A 15,159-nucleotide genomic window follows, 5' to 3' on the forward strand; every position below is an offset into this window, starting at 1 on the left:
ACTGCATTACCTATATAACACTTATTAACTATATATTAGATTAATTGAAAATACACTTAGAATACATCTGAAATTACGCAGAATGAATTTCAAAGATGAATTGTGTGGAAGTATATGATAAAACATTGGAGACAAATCCAGAATATGACTTCAAATAACTAAGTGGCGGGACCCATGGCATAATAACATATGTAGTGCAACTTTGAATTATTACATTATTTTCTTTGTGACTAAATATACCCACAAATGTTGGAAAAGCTAATTAATCAATCATTTATATTTTATATATAAAGTCACCGAAAAAGTATATATATATATATATAGAAACTAGGTATCTAATTTAAAAAAATTAAAACAAACACATCTAAATAAATTTAAAATACAAATTAAAAAAACAGATTAAGAAAAAATAAAATCTAACAATTTAATTTTAAATTTTTAAATTAATTTTAAATCTTCTAAACATTAACACAACTTAAAACAAACCCCTAAATATCTCAAAACTGATTTCATCCTAATAAAAATTTTTATCTTCGTAAAATTTAGAGTTGCAACACTTCATACTTCTTTATTGCCGCACTCCTCCCTCGAGTAGTTTAGCTAAATAACATAGAAAAATTAGAAAAATGCTATTTGTACACCAAAATTAGCAATTAAAATTAGTTATTAATGTATTTATGTATAAATACATGTGTGGTTTAATTTATTTTTAATATATATTTATATTCTAACTTATATTTTATATTGGTGGTTGACTTTAATGGCTGTTTTGGTGTACATGTAAGATAACCTATTATTAATAGGTAAATATGTGTTTTACGAGTGTCTACCCAAATACAAACTCATGGGTTTTTTTTTTGAGTTTGTGGAGTACATGTTTCTAAGAACAGCAGGCAGTTGAAACCTTTGATATTAGATCTCTTGACTTGAAGTCAACGAACATGTTCAACTTATATATGTTGGATTACCACATTTTTCCAAGCTAGATTTTCACACGAAAATATTCTGTTGATCAAAATATATGCAAATTTGGAATATTTCATTTGATATTGAGTTTCGAATTTGTTAAAGAAATTATTTAACGAGCAATTCTATAATATTAAATGTGTTTTATTATTTTGGATGTGTTAAAAAATTATTTATATTAAAAAAATATAAACACATTTAAATAACTTTTAGATGTATATCAAAAATATTTTGTGTGTTATCTTATTATTTTGGATATATTATAAATATATGTAAAATAATAAAAGAAATACAAACAAAATAATCACTCAAGACTTACCACCAACACTTTGAAATAATGTAATGTTGAATATGTCTAAGTGGTACACGTTTTTCATGAAACTAAAAAATAAAAAAAATGAAGTCGTAGATTTTACAAATAAAAAATACCAAACTTTCAGTAAATAATAAAAAATAAAAAAAAAACACTAAAACAATAAATAAAGAAAAAAATTAAAACAAAAAATAAATAATTATTTATCTTGTCAAAAGAATAAAAAATTATAATCGTGAATCACATAAAAAAAAAAAACTAAAACACGGATAAAATAATATAAATGGAGTTACTTAAATGATATATTAATTTAAAAAAATATAAAATATAAAAAGTTGTTACTCAATGGTGTTAAGTATTTATATATATAAAATTTAAATTAAATAAAAGTGTAAGTGGTTCTTCAAATATAGAAAATATAATTAAATAAAAATTTAAAAAATAATATAATAAAATAATTAAATTTAAAGATTAATTAAAAGATAAATTTTAAAAGATAAATAACATTTTCTATATAGAAATTATACCTAACAATTCAGTTCCAAAAATCACTCTAGAAAATTAGCCAGAGTACAAAGGCACTGAGAGAAATAATCTTACAGCAATTCAAACTAAAAAGACTCTTCTTCATGTTACACTGATCACATGCATCGATTTCTAATTCAAAATTTCTGTCGTTTCCACCACTAGCTAGATTAACTAAAAAATCCCTTCAATTTAACCAAGTCAGTAAATGCGAATGGTAAAGTTAAATGTATGTACACTCTCCCACATTCCCACTTACAAATATATGTACACACAACGAACCAATGCAAAGCCGATATAATATAACAGAACCACACACATACATAGAACTTAAAACACTACAAAAAAATGAAGATGGTTCTCGCCGCTATCTTCTTAGTATTTTCTCTCTTCACCTTCTCCCAGGCTTCCGTAGTAGATTTCTGTGTTGCTGACTATACAGCTCCCAACGGCCCTGCAGGGTATTCTTGTAAAAGTCCTGCAAAGGTCACCGTAGACGATTTCGTATACAGTGGCCTTGGAGCCGTTGGAAACACCTCAAACATCATAAAAGCCGCCGTGACGCCTGCATTTGATGCCCAGTTTGCAGGCGTCAACGGCCTTGGAATCTCCACGGCCCGTTTAGACTTGGCACCGGGTGGAGTGATACCACTCCACACGCACCCCGGTGCCTCGGAGCTCCTTGTTGTGGTGCAAGGAACGATCTGTGCAGGGTTCATTTCTTCCGATAACACGGTGTATTTCAAGACCCTCAAGAAGGGAGATGTTATGGTGTACCCTCAAGGGCTTTTACACTTCCAACTCAATGGTGGTGGGACTCAGGCTTTGGCGTTTGTGAGCTTCAGCAGTGCCAATCCTGGACTTCAAATCTTGGACTTTGCGTTGTTCAAGAGTGATTTCCCAACTGAGTTGATAACGCAGACAACTTTTCTTGATGCTGCTCAGGTGAAGAAGCTCAAGGGTGTGCTTGGAGGCTCAGGTTAATTGAGACATTAGTGAAGAGAGAAAATAGTGATTGTATTTGTTTTGTTTTGTTACGTTGAACTGAATTTGTATGTTTCTCATTTGTGTGTCTTCGTTTTGGATTTAGCGCGTATTGCATGCATGTAAAACTAGTAGGGTCTTCCTTCTTTTGTATGGTTTCTTTGTGCCAATGTAAGTTTGTCTTAACGGGAAATAACTTGTAGTTTAATGTTTGGTTGGTGGGATTAAAAACGCATGCTCATCTTATGGATGAATTTCGTGTATGATTTTACTTGTATTGTTGTATAATTCATTTCGTCTTGTGATTATGCGCGCTTCTGAATGGAGCCATGGATGGCAAACAGTGCGGCCATGAAATTTAACAATGTAGCTATCACTATGGCTTATAATGATGACCATATTCCTACATTTCCACTGCATCTGTTTTGGAGAAGAAGCCACTCACATAAAAAATGTCTAAAATATTTTTTTAAATATATTTTTTTTAATTAAAATTTGATACATGTAATTCATTAAATTGTATTACTTTTATCAAAATTAGATTAGACAAATCGATTTAACTTAAAAATTGATAATCAAATTTTGAATCGATGTAAATTAATATTTTTTTATAAAACTAACTATAATAATCCTGTTATAAAAAATAATTTAAAATATTTTTATTTTATATATATATATTGAAAATTCTAAATCTTAACTTTTCTCTTCTCTCTATGCTGTCATAAGATTAGGATTTAGAAAAATTTTTAAAATTAATATATATAATAGGAGAATTTTAATTATTTTTTTATAATAAGAGAATTATAATTATTTTCTATAAAAAAATATTAATTTAGATCGGTTTACGATTTGGTTTATCGATTTTTCGGTCAAATTAATTTTTCGGGTCTAATTTAACAAAAATAACACAATTTAATTAATTATATAAGTTGAATTTTAATTATTAAAAAATAATTTTAAAATAAAAATATTTTAAACGTCTTTATGTGAGTGACTCCTTTGACGAGAACCTTTAAGCCCATCAAGAAAAAATTTGAGCTCTTATATCATAATAAGTAATACTCTAGGATTGAAGAGAAGACAGATCTATAAAAAAAAATATAAATAAAAAAATATATTTTTTTTCTTTAAATAAAGTATTTTAGATTTTTAAAATTATTCTTAAATTTTCATTTAATTTAGTTTTACCATTAATATTTAAAATAAATTTTTATTTTATCTCTACAATTAATCTTTTATCAAATCTATCTAAGATAATTCTTCATACCCTAACCCAACATTAAGGCCCAGATCCAAATAAGTCAGAAAGGCCCAATCTAAAGATTGGCCTTCGTTACTCACCGACATCCTCAGAAGAGGTCGGAACTCGACACAAACTCCGCTTTAAGGAAGTTGGGATTAATGATTAGCTGGCAGATATCACTTATTCAAATAAGTAACTACCCCTAAAATCTCTCAACCCGCTTCTAGGAACCATATCTCAACTTCTCTACGATAAAGGGACGGTTATCCACCTTAAAAGGTGGAGCTACTCCAATGGTGATTATTGGTTCACCACTATAAATACACTAACACCCCTCAGGTATCTTTAAGTTCCAATACTCTCTAAACCTGATAAAATCCCTTGCTGACTTAGGCATCAGAGTATCTTTGCAGGTACCACCCCCCATTCCTTCATACACACAAGTCGGACGGCGGCTCCCGGACGCACACAAAGTCGGAGACTACCTCCTTCAGACAGTTGGGTCATCCTAACAAGTCCAGCCCATTAATCTCTGGTTACCCACCGTAACATTGGCGCCGTTGCCGGGGACCCGAGAGATCAACCAATGATGGCGGATGACTTGCACGAAGATGACAATACAGCATCCGATTCTGAGCAAGAGAATCAGGATGTTGGAAACGACGACAGGAATATAGTCACTCATCAAGGGGTGACTAACCAGCATAGAGAAGGCACTTCAGAGGTAAAAGACCCAAAGGTAAGCTTCTCTGAAGGGCGCAAATCAGGAAAGGAAGGACAGCCCCATGCAGCTGACTTCATGGGATTGTTCCACGACCACCAGGGGCGCTTGGAGCAGCTGGAGCAAGAGCTGAAATGACAGCGAGAAGCAGAGAGGAATTTGAGAAGCGAGATCGAGCGACGAAAGGAGCTTGAGGAAAAGCTCTTGAGACTAGAGTCCGCTCTTCATAGTCGGAACTCTCGCATTGACCGAGAAGACTCTCCCTTGGGGGAAGAAGACCCGTTCAGTGAGGATATAATGAGGGCAAAAGTTCCATGAAACTTCAAAAGCCCTGATATGGACTTCTACGACGGAACCACTGACCCAAAGCATCACTTGAGCAATTTCAAAAGTCGGATGTACCTAGCCGACACCTCTGATGCTACTCGCTGCAAGGCTTTCCAGACGACCTTGATAAAGGCACCGATGAAGTGGTTCGATAATCTCCCTCATAGGTCTGTCACTAGCTTCGACAACCTCTCGCGTAAATTCCTTATGCGATTTTCTATCCAAAAGGATAAGGTGAAGCACGCACTAAGCCTCCTGGGAGTAAAACAGGAGGTCAGAGAACCTTTGAGGGATTACATGGAAAGGTTCAACAAAGAGTGCCTAGAAATTCAAGACCTGCCCACGGAGACAGTGATTATGGGCCTAATAAATGGACTCCGAGAAGGCCCCTTTTCCTAGTCCATCTCGAAAAGGCACCCAACCTGCCTAAGTGATGTACAGGAAAGAGCTGAGAAGTACATCAACATGGAGAATAATGCCAGGCTGTGAGAGCCAAATTGGCGACCTGGGCACTCTCACTCGTCAAAAGAGAAAGAAAGAGAGTCAAAAAAAAAAAAAAAAGAAGAGGTCGGCCCTGAAAGGCCAAGGAGATACCACTCTTATACTACTCCTCTACGAATTTCCCTAGTTGATGTCTATAGAAAAATTTGTCATACTGATATACTACCTCCCCTAGGCCCATAAAAAATAAAAATGGGGTAAGTCATAGTGACTACTGTGAGTACCATAAGCTATATGGTCACTCAACAAATGATTGTTACGACCTCAAAAATTTGATAGAAATGTTGGCCAAAGAAGGTCGGTTAAACAGATATCTCATGGAAAGGTCAGACCATCATGGAAAGAGAAAGCGAGATGACGAGGACCGAAGAGACCCACCACCACAGACCCTGGAAAGACATATACATATGATCTCGGGAGGATTCGGTGGAGGCGGCCTCACAATGTCATCTCGCAAGAGGCACCTGAAGGAAGTCGACCAAGTTGGGGGAGAAGCTCTCGACCTCCCAACCATCTCTTTTACTAAAGAAGATGGGCAAGGTATCATTCCTGGACATGATGATCCAGTTATGATAACCATGATCCTTGCTAATGCCCATCTTCACAGAATCCTGGTGGATCAGGGAAGCTCAGCCGACATCCTGTTCAAACCGGCATTTGATAAGTTGGGATTGGATGAAAAGGAGTTAAGAGCTTACCCCGATACTCTGTATGGGTTGGGGGATACGCCAATAAAGCCATTAGGATTCATACCCCTACACACGACTTTTGGAAATGGGATAAAATCCAAAACTCTGAGCATCGAGTTCATAGTCGTCAATGTGGGTTCAGCCTATAATGCTTTAATAGGCAGGACAACCCTAAATCGGCTTGGAGCAGTAGTGTCCACCCCCCACATTTGTATGAAATTCCCAATGCCAGAGGGAATAGCAACCATCAGGGGAGATCAAAAACTGGCGAGAAAATGCTACAATGAAAGCGTAAACCTGAGAGGAAAAGGAAAGGAGGTCCACACCATTGAGCTCGGAGGAGTCAGAGCTAAGGAAGAGTTGCGACCACAACCCAGGGGAAAGGTTGAAGAGGTACAGGTCAGAAAAGAGGAAAGAAAAATAACCAACATAGGGGCCAGCCTGAAAGAAGACTTGAAACAGAGGCTTATAGGGCTCCTACAAGACAATTCCGACCTCATTGCCTGGAAAGCCTCCGACATGCCCGAGACAGATCCCAAACTTATGTCGCATAATCTTTCAGTATACCACGGGTCGTGACCTATTCAGCAAAGAAGATAGAAACTCGGACCTGAATGGGTTCAAGTGGTGGAAGAGCAAGTACAAGCCCTCCTGGAAGCTGGCTTCATTAAAAAGGTCAAATATCCGGCATGGCTGGCAAACATGGTACTAGTCAAAAAGCAAAATGGCTAGTAGAGAATGTGTGTCGATTACAATGACCTGAACAAGGCATGTCCTAAAGACCCATATCCACTACCAAACATTGATACCTTAGTAGACTCTAGCTCGGGGTATCAGTACTTGTCGTTCATGGATGCATACTCGGTATATAACCAAATCCCGATGTACAACCCGGATCAAGAAAAAACATCCTTCATCACGTGTAGAGCAAACTATTGCTATGTGGTCATGCCCTTTGGGCTGAAAAATATTGGAGCCACATATCAAATGCTGATGAATAAGGTGTTCGCACCTCACCTTGGGAGTCTAATGGAAGTCTACGTAGATGACATGTTAGTAAAAACCAAGGATGAGGCTGACCTCCTGACTGACCTCTCGCATGTTTTCAGCACCATAAGGATGCATGGGATGAGGTTGAATCCCGCAAAGTGCACTTTCGTAGTGGAGGCTAGAAAATTTCCGGGATTTATGCTAACACAAAGGGGAATTGAAGCTAACCTCGATAAGTGCAAAACAATCCTAGAAATGAAAAGCCCGACTTACTTAAGGGAAGTCTAGCAACTGAATGACCGACTTGTAACTCTTTTCAGGTTCTTGGCGGGATCAGTGTTAAGATCCCTACCATTCTTCTCTCTACTAAGAAAAGGATGCCAGTTCGAATGGACTCCTGAGTGTGAAGAAGCATTCCAGGAGTTCAAAAGGTTTTTAAGCCAACCTTCTATTCTGACCCGACCTAAAATTAGGAAAGAACTCGTCCTGTATTTGTCCGTAGCTGATAGAGCTGTAGCATAAGCTCTAATACGGGAAGACGAGGTCGGGCAGTATCCTGTATATTTCACCAGCAAAGTTCTACAAGGTCCTGAATTAAGGTATCAAAAACTTGAGAAGTTTGCGTATGCCTTAATAGTAGCCTATCAAAGGCTACGGCCTTATTTTCAAGTCCACACAATAAGAGTTCGAACGAACCAGCACATGAAGCAAATCCTTCAGAAAACGGATATTATAGGCAGAATTGATCAATGGGCCATAGAGCTTTCTGAGTTTGACCTAAAGTACGAAAGCCGGACGGCGATTAAAGCCCAATGCCTCATCAACTTCGTGGCAGAATATGTAGGAGATCAAGAGGAGGCCTCCACTACATGGGAGCTATACGTGGATGGATCCTCCAACAAAGTCGGGAGCGGTGCAGGCATAATATTAGTCAACCAAGAGGGAACTCAAGTATAAGTCTCCTTCAAATTTGAATTTCCAGCTTCTAACAATTAGGCAGAATATGAAGCCTTGATTGCAGGGTTAAAGCTGGCAGTAGAAGTCGGAGCGACCAAAGTAGTCGTGTTTAACGACTCTCAGGTGGTGACCTCCCAAATAAACGAAGAATATCAGGCTAAAAATCCCAATATGAAGAGGTACTTAGACAAAACATTGGAGTACGATAGGTGATTTGCAGAGATCGAGGTCAAACATATAACTCGAGATCTCAACAGCAGAGCAGACGCCCTCTCCAAGTTAGCTAGTACCAAACCTGGAGGAAATAATAGAACCTGATCCAAGAAACTCTCCAAGAACCCTCTATGACAAAAACATAGGGCAGACAAGATGTCCTTGAAGTATCTAGATCGGACCTCGGATGGATGAACCCACTAATCGAATACAATAAATTCGACATCCTACCTAAAGATGAAAAAGAGGCCAGGAAAATTCGGAGGGAAGTATAGAACTACACTATGGTGAAAAATATACTCTATAAAAGAGGAATACCCACACCACTATTGAAGTGTGTCCCGACCTCAAGGACGACGGAAGTGCTAGAGGAGGTCCACAATCGTATCTGTGGAAATCATCTCGGAGCAAGATCTTTAGCTAAGAAGGTCATACGAGCCGGGTTCTACTGGCCGACCTTGCAGAAAGATGCCATCGAATTCGTAAAGAAGTGTTAGTCATGCCAAATGCATGCAAACTTCCACGTCACTCCCCCTGAGGAGCTCATCAACATAACTTCTCCATGGCCTTTTGCAAAATGGGGATTGGACCTATTAGGACCCTTTCTCCAAGCGCCTGGACAAGTAAAATATCTCATAGGAGTATACTTCTTCACAAAATGGATAGAAGCAAAACCATTAGCCACCATCACAACCCAGAGAAGTTGGAAGTTCCTCTACAAGAACATTATCACAAGGTATAAGGTACCCTACTCTATCACCACTAATAATGGCACTCAGTTCACCGACTCTACCTTCAAAAACCTGGTAGCCAGCATGCAGATCAAGCACTAGTTCACCTTGGTAGAGCACCCACAAGCAAATGGGCAAGCCGAGTGGTGCACAAAATTGTAATTCATTCTTTTCTAACTCGAAACAATCCCCGGTAATGGCTCCAAAAACTTGGTGCTCAATATCACGGTGTCTAAAATTCAATTCACAACTCTGCACAACTAACCAGCAAGTGCACTGGGTCGTCCAAGTAATACCTTACGTGAGTAAGGGTCGATCCCACGGAGATTGTTGGTATGAAGCAGCTATGGTCACCTTGTAAATCTCATTCAGGCGGATTCAAATGTATTTGGATTAGATATTTAAAAGATAAATAAAAAAGGATAGAAATACTTATGTAAATTAATGGTGGGAATTTCAGATAAGCGTATGGAGATACTGTGCCCTTTCTTTTTCTACTTTTCTACTTATTCCTTCAATCCTTCTTACTCCTTTCCATGGCAAGCTGTATGTAGGGCATCACCGTTGTCAATGGCTACATCCCATCCTCTCAGTGAAAAAGGTCCAAATGCTCTGTCACAGCATGGCTAATCATCTGTCGGTTCTCAATCAGGTTGGAATAGAATCCCTTGATTCTTTTACGTCTGTCACTAACGCCCAGCCTTCAGGAGTTTGAAGCTCGTCACAGTCATTCAATCCCGGGATCCTACTCGGAATACCACAGACAAGGTTTAGACTTTCCGGATTCTCATGAATGCCGCCATCAATTCTAGCTTATACCACGAAGATTCTGATTAAGGAATCCAAGAGATATGCGCCCGGTCTAAGGTAGAACGAAAGTGGTTGTCAGTCACACGCGTTCATAGGTGAGAATGATGATGAGTGTCACGGATCATCACATTCATCAAGTTGAAGTGCAACGAATATCTTAGAACAGGAATAAATGAAGTTTATAGGAAAAGAGTAGTAATTGTATTAAAACTTGAGATACAGCAGAGCTCCACACCCTTAATCTATGGTGTGTAGAAACTCCACCATTGAAAATACATAAGTGAGAGGTCCAGGCATGGCCGAGAGGCCAGCCCCCATGATCTGAGAACTAATCGTCCCAAGATGTCTATTACACTAGTAAAAAGTTCTATTTATAATAAACTAGATACTAGGGTTTACAGAAGTAAGTAATTGATGCATGAATCCACTTTCGGGGTCCACTTGGTGTATGTTTGGGCTGAGCTTGGTCTATCCACGAGCTGAGGCTTTTATTGGAGTTGAACGCCAAGTTGTAATGTGTTTTGGGCGTTCAACTCTGGGTTGTGACGTGTTTCTGGCGTTTGACTCCAGACAGCAACATGGAACTGGCGTTGAGCGCCAGTTTACGTCGTCAATTCCCGAATAAAGTATGGACTATTATATATTGCTGGAAAGCTCTGGATGTCTACTTTCCAACACCATTACGAGCGAGCCATTTAAAGTTCTGTAGCTCCAGAAAATCCATTTTGAGTGCAGGGAGGTCAGATTCCAACAGCATCAGTAGTCCTTTGTCAACCTCCTATCAGAGTTTTGCTCAAGTCCCTCAATTTCAGCCAGAAATTACCTGAAATTACAGAAAAATACACAAATACATAGTAAAGTCCAGAAATGTGAATTTAACATAAAAACTAATGAAAACATCCCTAAAAGTAGCTTGAACTTACTAAAAACTACCTAAAAACAATGCCAAAAAGCGTATAAATTATCCGCTCATCACAACACCAAACTTAAATTGTTGCTTGTCCCCAAGCAACTGAAAATCAAATAGGATACAAAGAAGATAATATACTATAAATTCCAAAATATCAATGAATATTAGTTCTAATTAGATGAGCGGGACTTGTAGCTTTTTGCTTCTGAATAGTTTTGGCATCTCACTTTGTCCTTTGAAGTTCAGAATGATTGGCTTCTCTAGGAACTTAGAATTTTGGATGGTGTTATTGATTCTCCTAGTTAAGTATGTTGATTCTTGAACACAGCTACTTATGAGTCTTGGCCGTGGCCCTAAGCACTTTGTTTTCCAGTATTACCACCGGATACATAAATGCCACAGACACATGACTGGGTGAACCTTTTCAGATTGTGACTCAGCTTTGCTAGAGTCCCCAGTTAGAGGTGTCCAGAGCTCTTAAGCACACTCTTTTGCTTTGGATCACGACTTTAACCACTCGGTCTCAAGCTTTTCACTTGGGCCTTCATGACACAAGCACATGGTTAGGGACAGCTTGGTTTAGCCGCTTAGGCATGGATTTTATTTCCTTGGGCCCTCCTATCCATTGATGCTCAAAGCCTTGGATCCTTTTTACCCTTGCCTTTTGGTTTTAAGGGCTATTGGCTTTTTCTGCTTGCTTTTTCTTTCTTTCTTTCTATTTTTTTCGCCAATTATTTTTTAATTTTTTTTCGCCATTCACTGCTTTTTCTTGCTTCAAGAATCAAATTTATGATTTTTCAGATTGTCAATAACATTTCTCTTTGTTCATCATTCTTTCAAGAGCCAACAATTTTAACATTCATAAACAACAAGATCAAAATTTATGCACTGTTCAAGCATTCATTCAGAAAACAAAAAGTATTGTCACCACATCAATATAATTAAACTAAATTCAAGGATAAATTCGAAATTCATGTACTTCTTGTTCTTTTGAATTAAAAAAATTTTTCATTTAAAAGAGGTGAAGGATTTATGGAATTATTCATAGCTTTAAGACATAGTTACTAACTACTAATGATCATAAAGTAGAGACACAAAACATAAATAAACATATAACATAAAAAACGAAAAGCAAAAAAAAAATGACAAGGAATGAGTCCACCTTAGTGAGGGTGGCGCCTTCTTGAAGGACCAATGGTGCTTTTTGAGCTCCTCTATGTCTCTTCCTTGCCTCTGTTGCTTGATCCTCAGTGATTTTGGTGCTCCTATCCTTAGTTGCTCCCAATAATTGTGTGGAGGAAAATGTATCTCCTGAAGTATCTCAGGGATCTCTTGATTTGTAGTCAAATGTTCTACCACTGAGCTATAGACCCTTTACATGAATCTTTCCATCTCCCATGACTTGGAGGTGGAAGCTTTTTGTCTTCCCTTTTCTCTTTTTTTTTTTTCTCTTTTTTTTTGAGGTTTCTCTGACCTTAGGTGTAGTATAATCACCAAGCATCCTCCTTGCATTGTTATTATTTTCGGCTGCCATCTCCTTCTCTTGTTTGAAAATTTCAGAAAGGTTGCCTCTGGATTGTTATAATTTAGCTTCTCTTAGTTTCCTCTTCAGAGTCCTTTCAGGTTCTGGATCAGCTTCAACAAGAGTGTCTTTTTCCTTGATCCTGCTCATATAGGGAAGAAGAGAACAAGAAAAAAAAGAGGAATCCTCTATGTCACAGTAAAGAGGATCTTTATTGTTAGTAGAAGAAGGAAGGGAAGAAGAATGAAGAAGAAGAGAAGTGGAAAGAACTTGGTGAATGGATCCCAATACAAGGGTAAAGATAGGGGAAGTGATCTGAGATGAAGAGAGGTGAAGAGAAGTGTTAGTAAATAAATAAATAGAAGAAGAGAAGAGGGAGAGAATTCGAAAACAATTTTGAAAAAGTAGTTAGTGATTTTCGAAAATTAAAGATAAGATATAATTAAAATTAAAATTTAAAACAATTAATTAATTAAAAAGAATTTTTGAAAAAGAGATGAGATATTTTCGAAAATTAGAGAGGAAAAAGTAGTTAGGTGGTTTTGAAAAAGATAAGAAACAAACAAAAAAGTCAAATAGTTAGTTGAAAAAGATATTAAAATCAAATTTGAAAAGATAAGAAGATAAGAAGTTTAGATAAGATATTTAAAATCAAATTCTTGAAAAAGATAAAATTTTGAAAAAGATATGATAAAAAGATAAGATGAGAAGATATGATAAAAAGATAAGATAAAAAGATATGATAAAAAGATTTAATTTTTAAAATTAAAATTAATTACTTAACTAACAAGAAACTTAAAAGATAAGATTCTAGAATTTAAAGATTGAATCTTTCTTAACAAGAAAGTAACAAACTTCAAATTTTTGAACCAATCACATTAATTGTTGGTGAATTTTCGAAAATTTGATATAAAGATAAGAAAAAGATTTTGAAAATATTTTGAAAAAGATTTTTTTTTTTAAATTTTCGAAAAAAAAGGAAAAAAATTGGAAAAGATATGATTTTTGAAAAAGATTTTGAAAAGATAAGATTTTTAAAATTTGAAAATTTGACTTGACTTGTAAGAAATAACTAATTTTGAAAATTTTTGACTAAGTCAACTCAAATTTTCGAAATTTTGAGAGAAAAAAGGAAAAGATTTTTTTTTTTATTTTCGAATTTTTAATGATGAGAGAGAAAAACAACAAAAATACTCAATGCATGAAATTTTTAGATTAAAACAATGAATGCATGCAAGAATGCTATGAATGTCAAGATGAACACCAAGAACACTTTGAAGATCATGATGAACATCAAGAACATAATTTTGAAAAATTTTTGATGCAAAGAAAATATGCAAGATAAATCTGTAATGCATGGACTCTAATAAACAAAAAATGCATATGAAAAACAACAAACAACACAAAACAAGAAAACATCAACATCAAACAAGAAGACTTACCAAGAACAACTTGAAGATCATGAAGAACACTTTGAATGCATGGAATTTTCGAAAATATGCTAGAAAAAATTTTTTTAAGCATGCAATTGACACCAAACTTAAAAATTGACTCAAGACTCAAACAAGAAACACAAAATATTTTTGGTTTTTATGATTTTCTAATTTTTTTGTATTTTTATTAATTTTTTTCGAAAATATTCTATAGAAAAACGAAAATAAGAGAAAAATTTTGAAAACTTTTTGAAAAGAAAATAAAAAGAAAATTACCTAATCTGAGCAACAGGATCAACCGTTAGTTGTCCATACTCGAACAATCCCCGGCAACGGCGCCAAAAACTTGGTGCACGAAATTTTGATTCATTCTTTTCTAACTCGAAACAATCTCCGGTAATGGCTCCAAAAACTTAGTGCTCAATATCACGGTGTCTAAAATTCAATTCACAACTCTGCACAACTAACCAACAAGTGCACTGGGTCGTCCAAGTAATACCTTACGTGAGTAAGGGTCGATCCCACGGAGATTGTTGGTATGAAGCAGCTATGGTCACCTTGTAAATCTCAGTCAGGCGGATTCAAATGTATTTGGATTAGATATTTAAAAGATAAATAAAAAAAGGATAGAAATACTTATGTAAATTAATGGTGGGAATTTCAGATAAGCGTATGGAGATACTGTGCCCTTTCTTTTTCTACTTTTCTACTTATTCCTTCAATTCTTCTTACTCCTTTCCATGGTAAGCTGTATGTAGGGCATCACCGTTGTCAATGGCTACATCCCATCCTCTCAGTGAAAAAGGTCCAAATGCTATGTCACAGCATGGCTAATCATCTGTCGGTTCTCAATCAGGTTGGAATAGAATCCTTTGATTCTTTTGCGTCTGTCACTAACGCCCAGCCTTCAGGAGTTTGAAGCTCGTCACAGTCATTCAATCCCGGGATCCTACTCGGAATACCACAGACAAGGTTTAGACTTTCCGGATTCTCATCAATGCCGCCATCAATTCTAGCTTATACCACGAAGATTCTGATTAAGGAATCCAAGAGATATGCGCCCGGTCTAAGGTAGAACGAAAGTGGTTGTCAGTCACACGCGTTCATAGGTGAGAATGATGATGAGTGTCATGGATCATCACATTCATCAAGTTGAAGTGCAACGAATATCTTAGAACAGGAATAAATGAAGTTTATAGGAAAAGAGTAGTAATTGTATTAAAACTTGAGGTACAGCAGAGCTCCACACCCTTAATCTATGGTGTGTAGAAACTCCATCGTTGAAAATACATAAGTGAGAGGTCCAGGCATGGCCGAGAGGCCA

The 15,159-nt window shown here is 36.5% G+C and overlaps 2 protein-coding genes across 2 annotated transcripts; both read left to right on the forward strand.

The window, feature by feature from the left end:
* Nucleotides 1–2,126: 2,126 nt before the first annotated feature.
* Nucleotides 2,127–3,004, forward strand: LOC130970510 (auxin-binding protein ABP19a). Its single transcript, XM_057896623.1, has one exon. The coding sequence runs from the start codon at nucleotides 2,153–2,155 to the stop codon at nucleotides 2,786–2,788; it is 636 nt and encodes a 211-aa protein (XP_057752606.1). The 5' UTR covers nucleotides 2,127–2,152; the 3' UTR covers nucleotides 2,789–3,004.
* Nucleotides 3,005–5,088: 2,084 nt separating this feature from the next.
* On the forward strand, nucleotides 5,089–5,478 carry LOC130966103 (uncharacterized). Its single transcript, XM_057890869.1, has one exon. The coding sequence runs from the start codon at nucleotides 5,089–5,091 to the stop codon at nucleotides 5,476–5,478; it is 390 nt and encodes a 129-aa protein (XP_057746852.1).
* Nucleotides 5,479–15,159: the final 9,681 nt, after the last annotated feature.

Source organism: Arachis stenosperma, chromosome 3 (genome assembly GCF_014773155.1).
Source record: "Arachis stenosperma cultivar V10309 chromosome 3, arast.V10309.gnm1.PFL2, whole genome shotgun sequence".
Taxonomy (NCBI): domain Eukaryota; kingdom Viridiplantae; phylum Streptophyta; class Magnoliopsida; order Fabales; family Fabaceae; genus Arachis; species Arachis stenosperma.

Bases quoted from the DNA above. Each gene is read 5' to 3' on its own strand.
- LOC130970510 (XM_057896623.1), top strand. From the start codon at position 2,153: ATGAAGATGGTTCTCGCCGCTATCTTCTTAGTATTTTCTCTCTTCACC.
- LOC130966103 (XM_057890869.1), top strand. From the start codon at position 5,089: ATGGACTTCTACGACGGAACCACTGACCCAAAGCATCACTTGAGCAAT.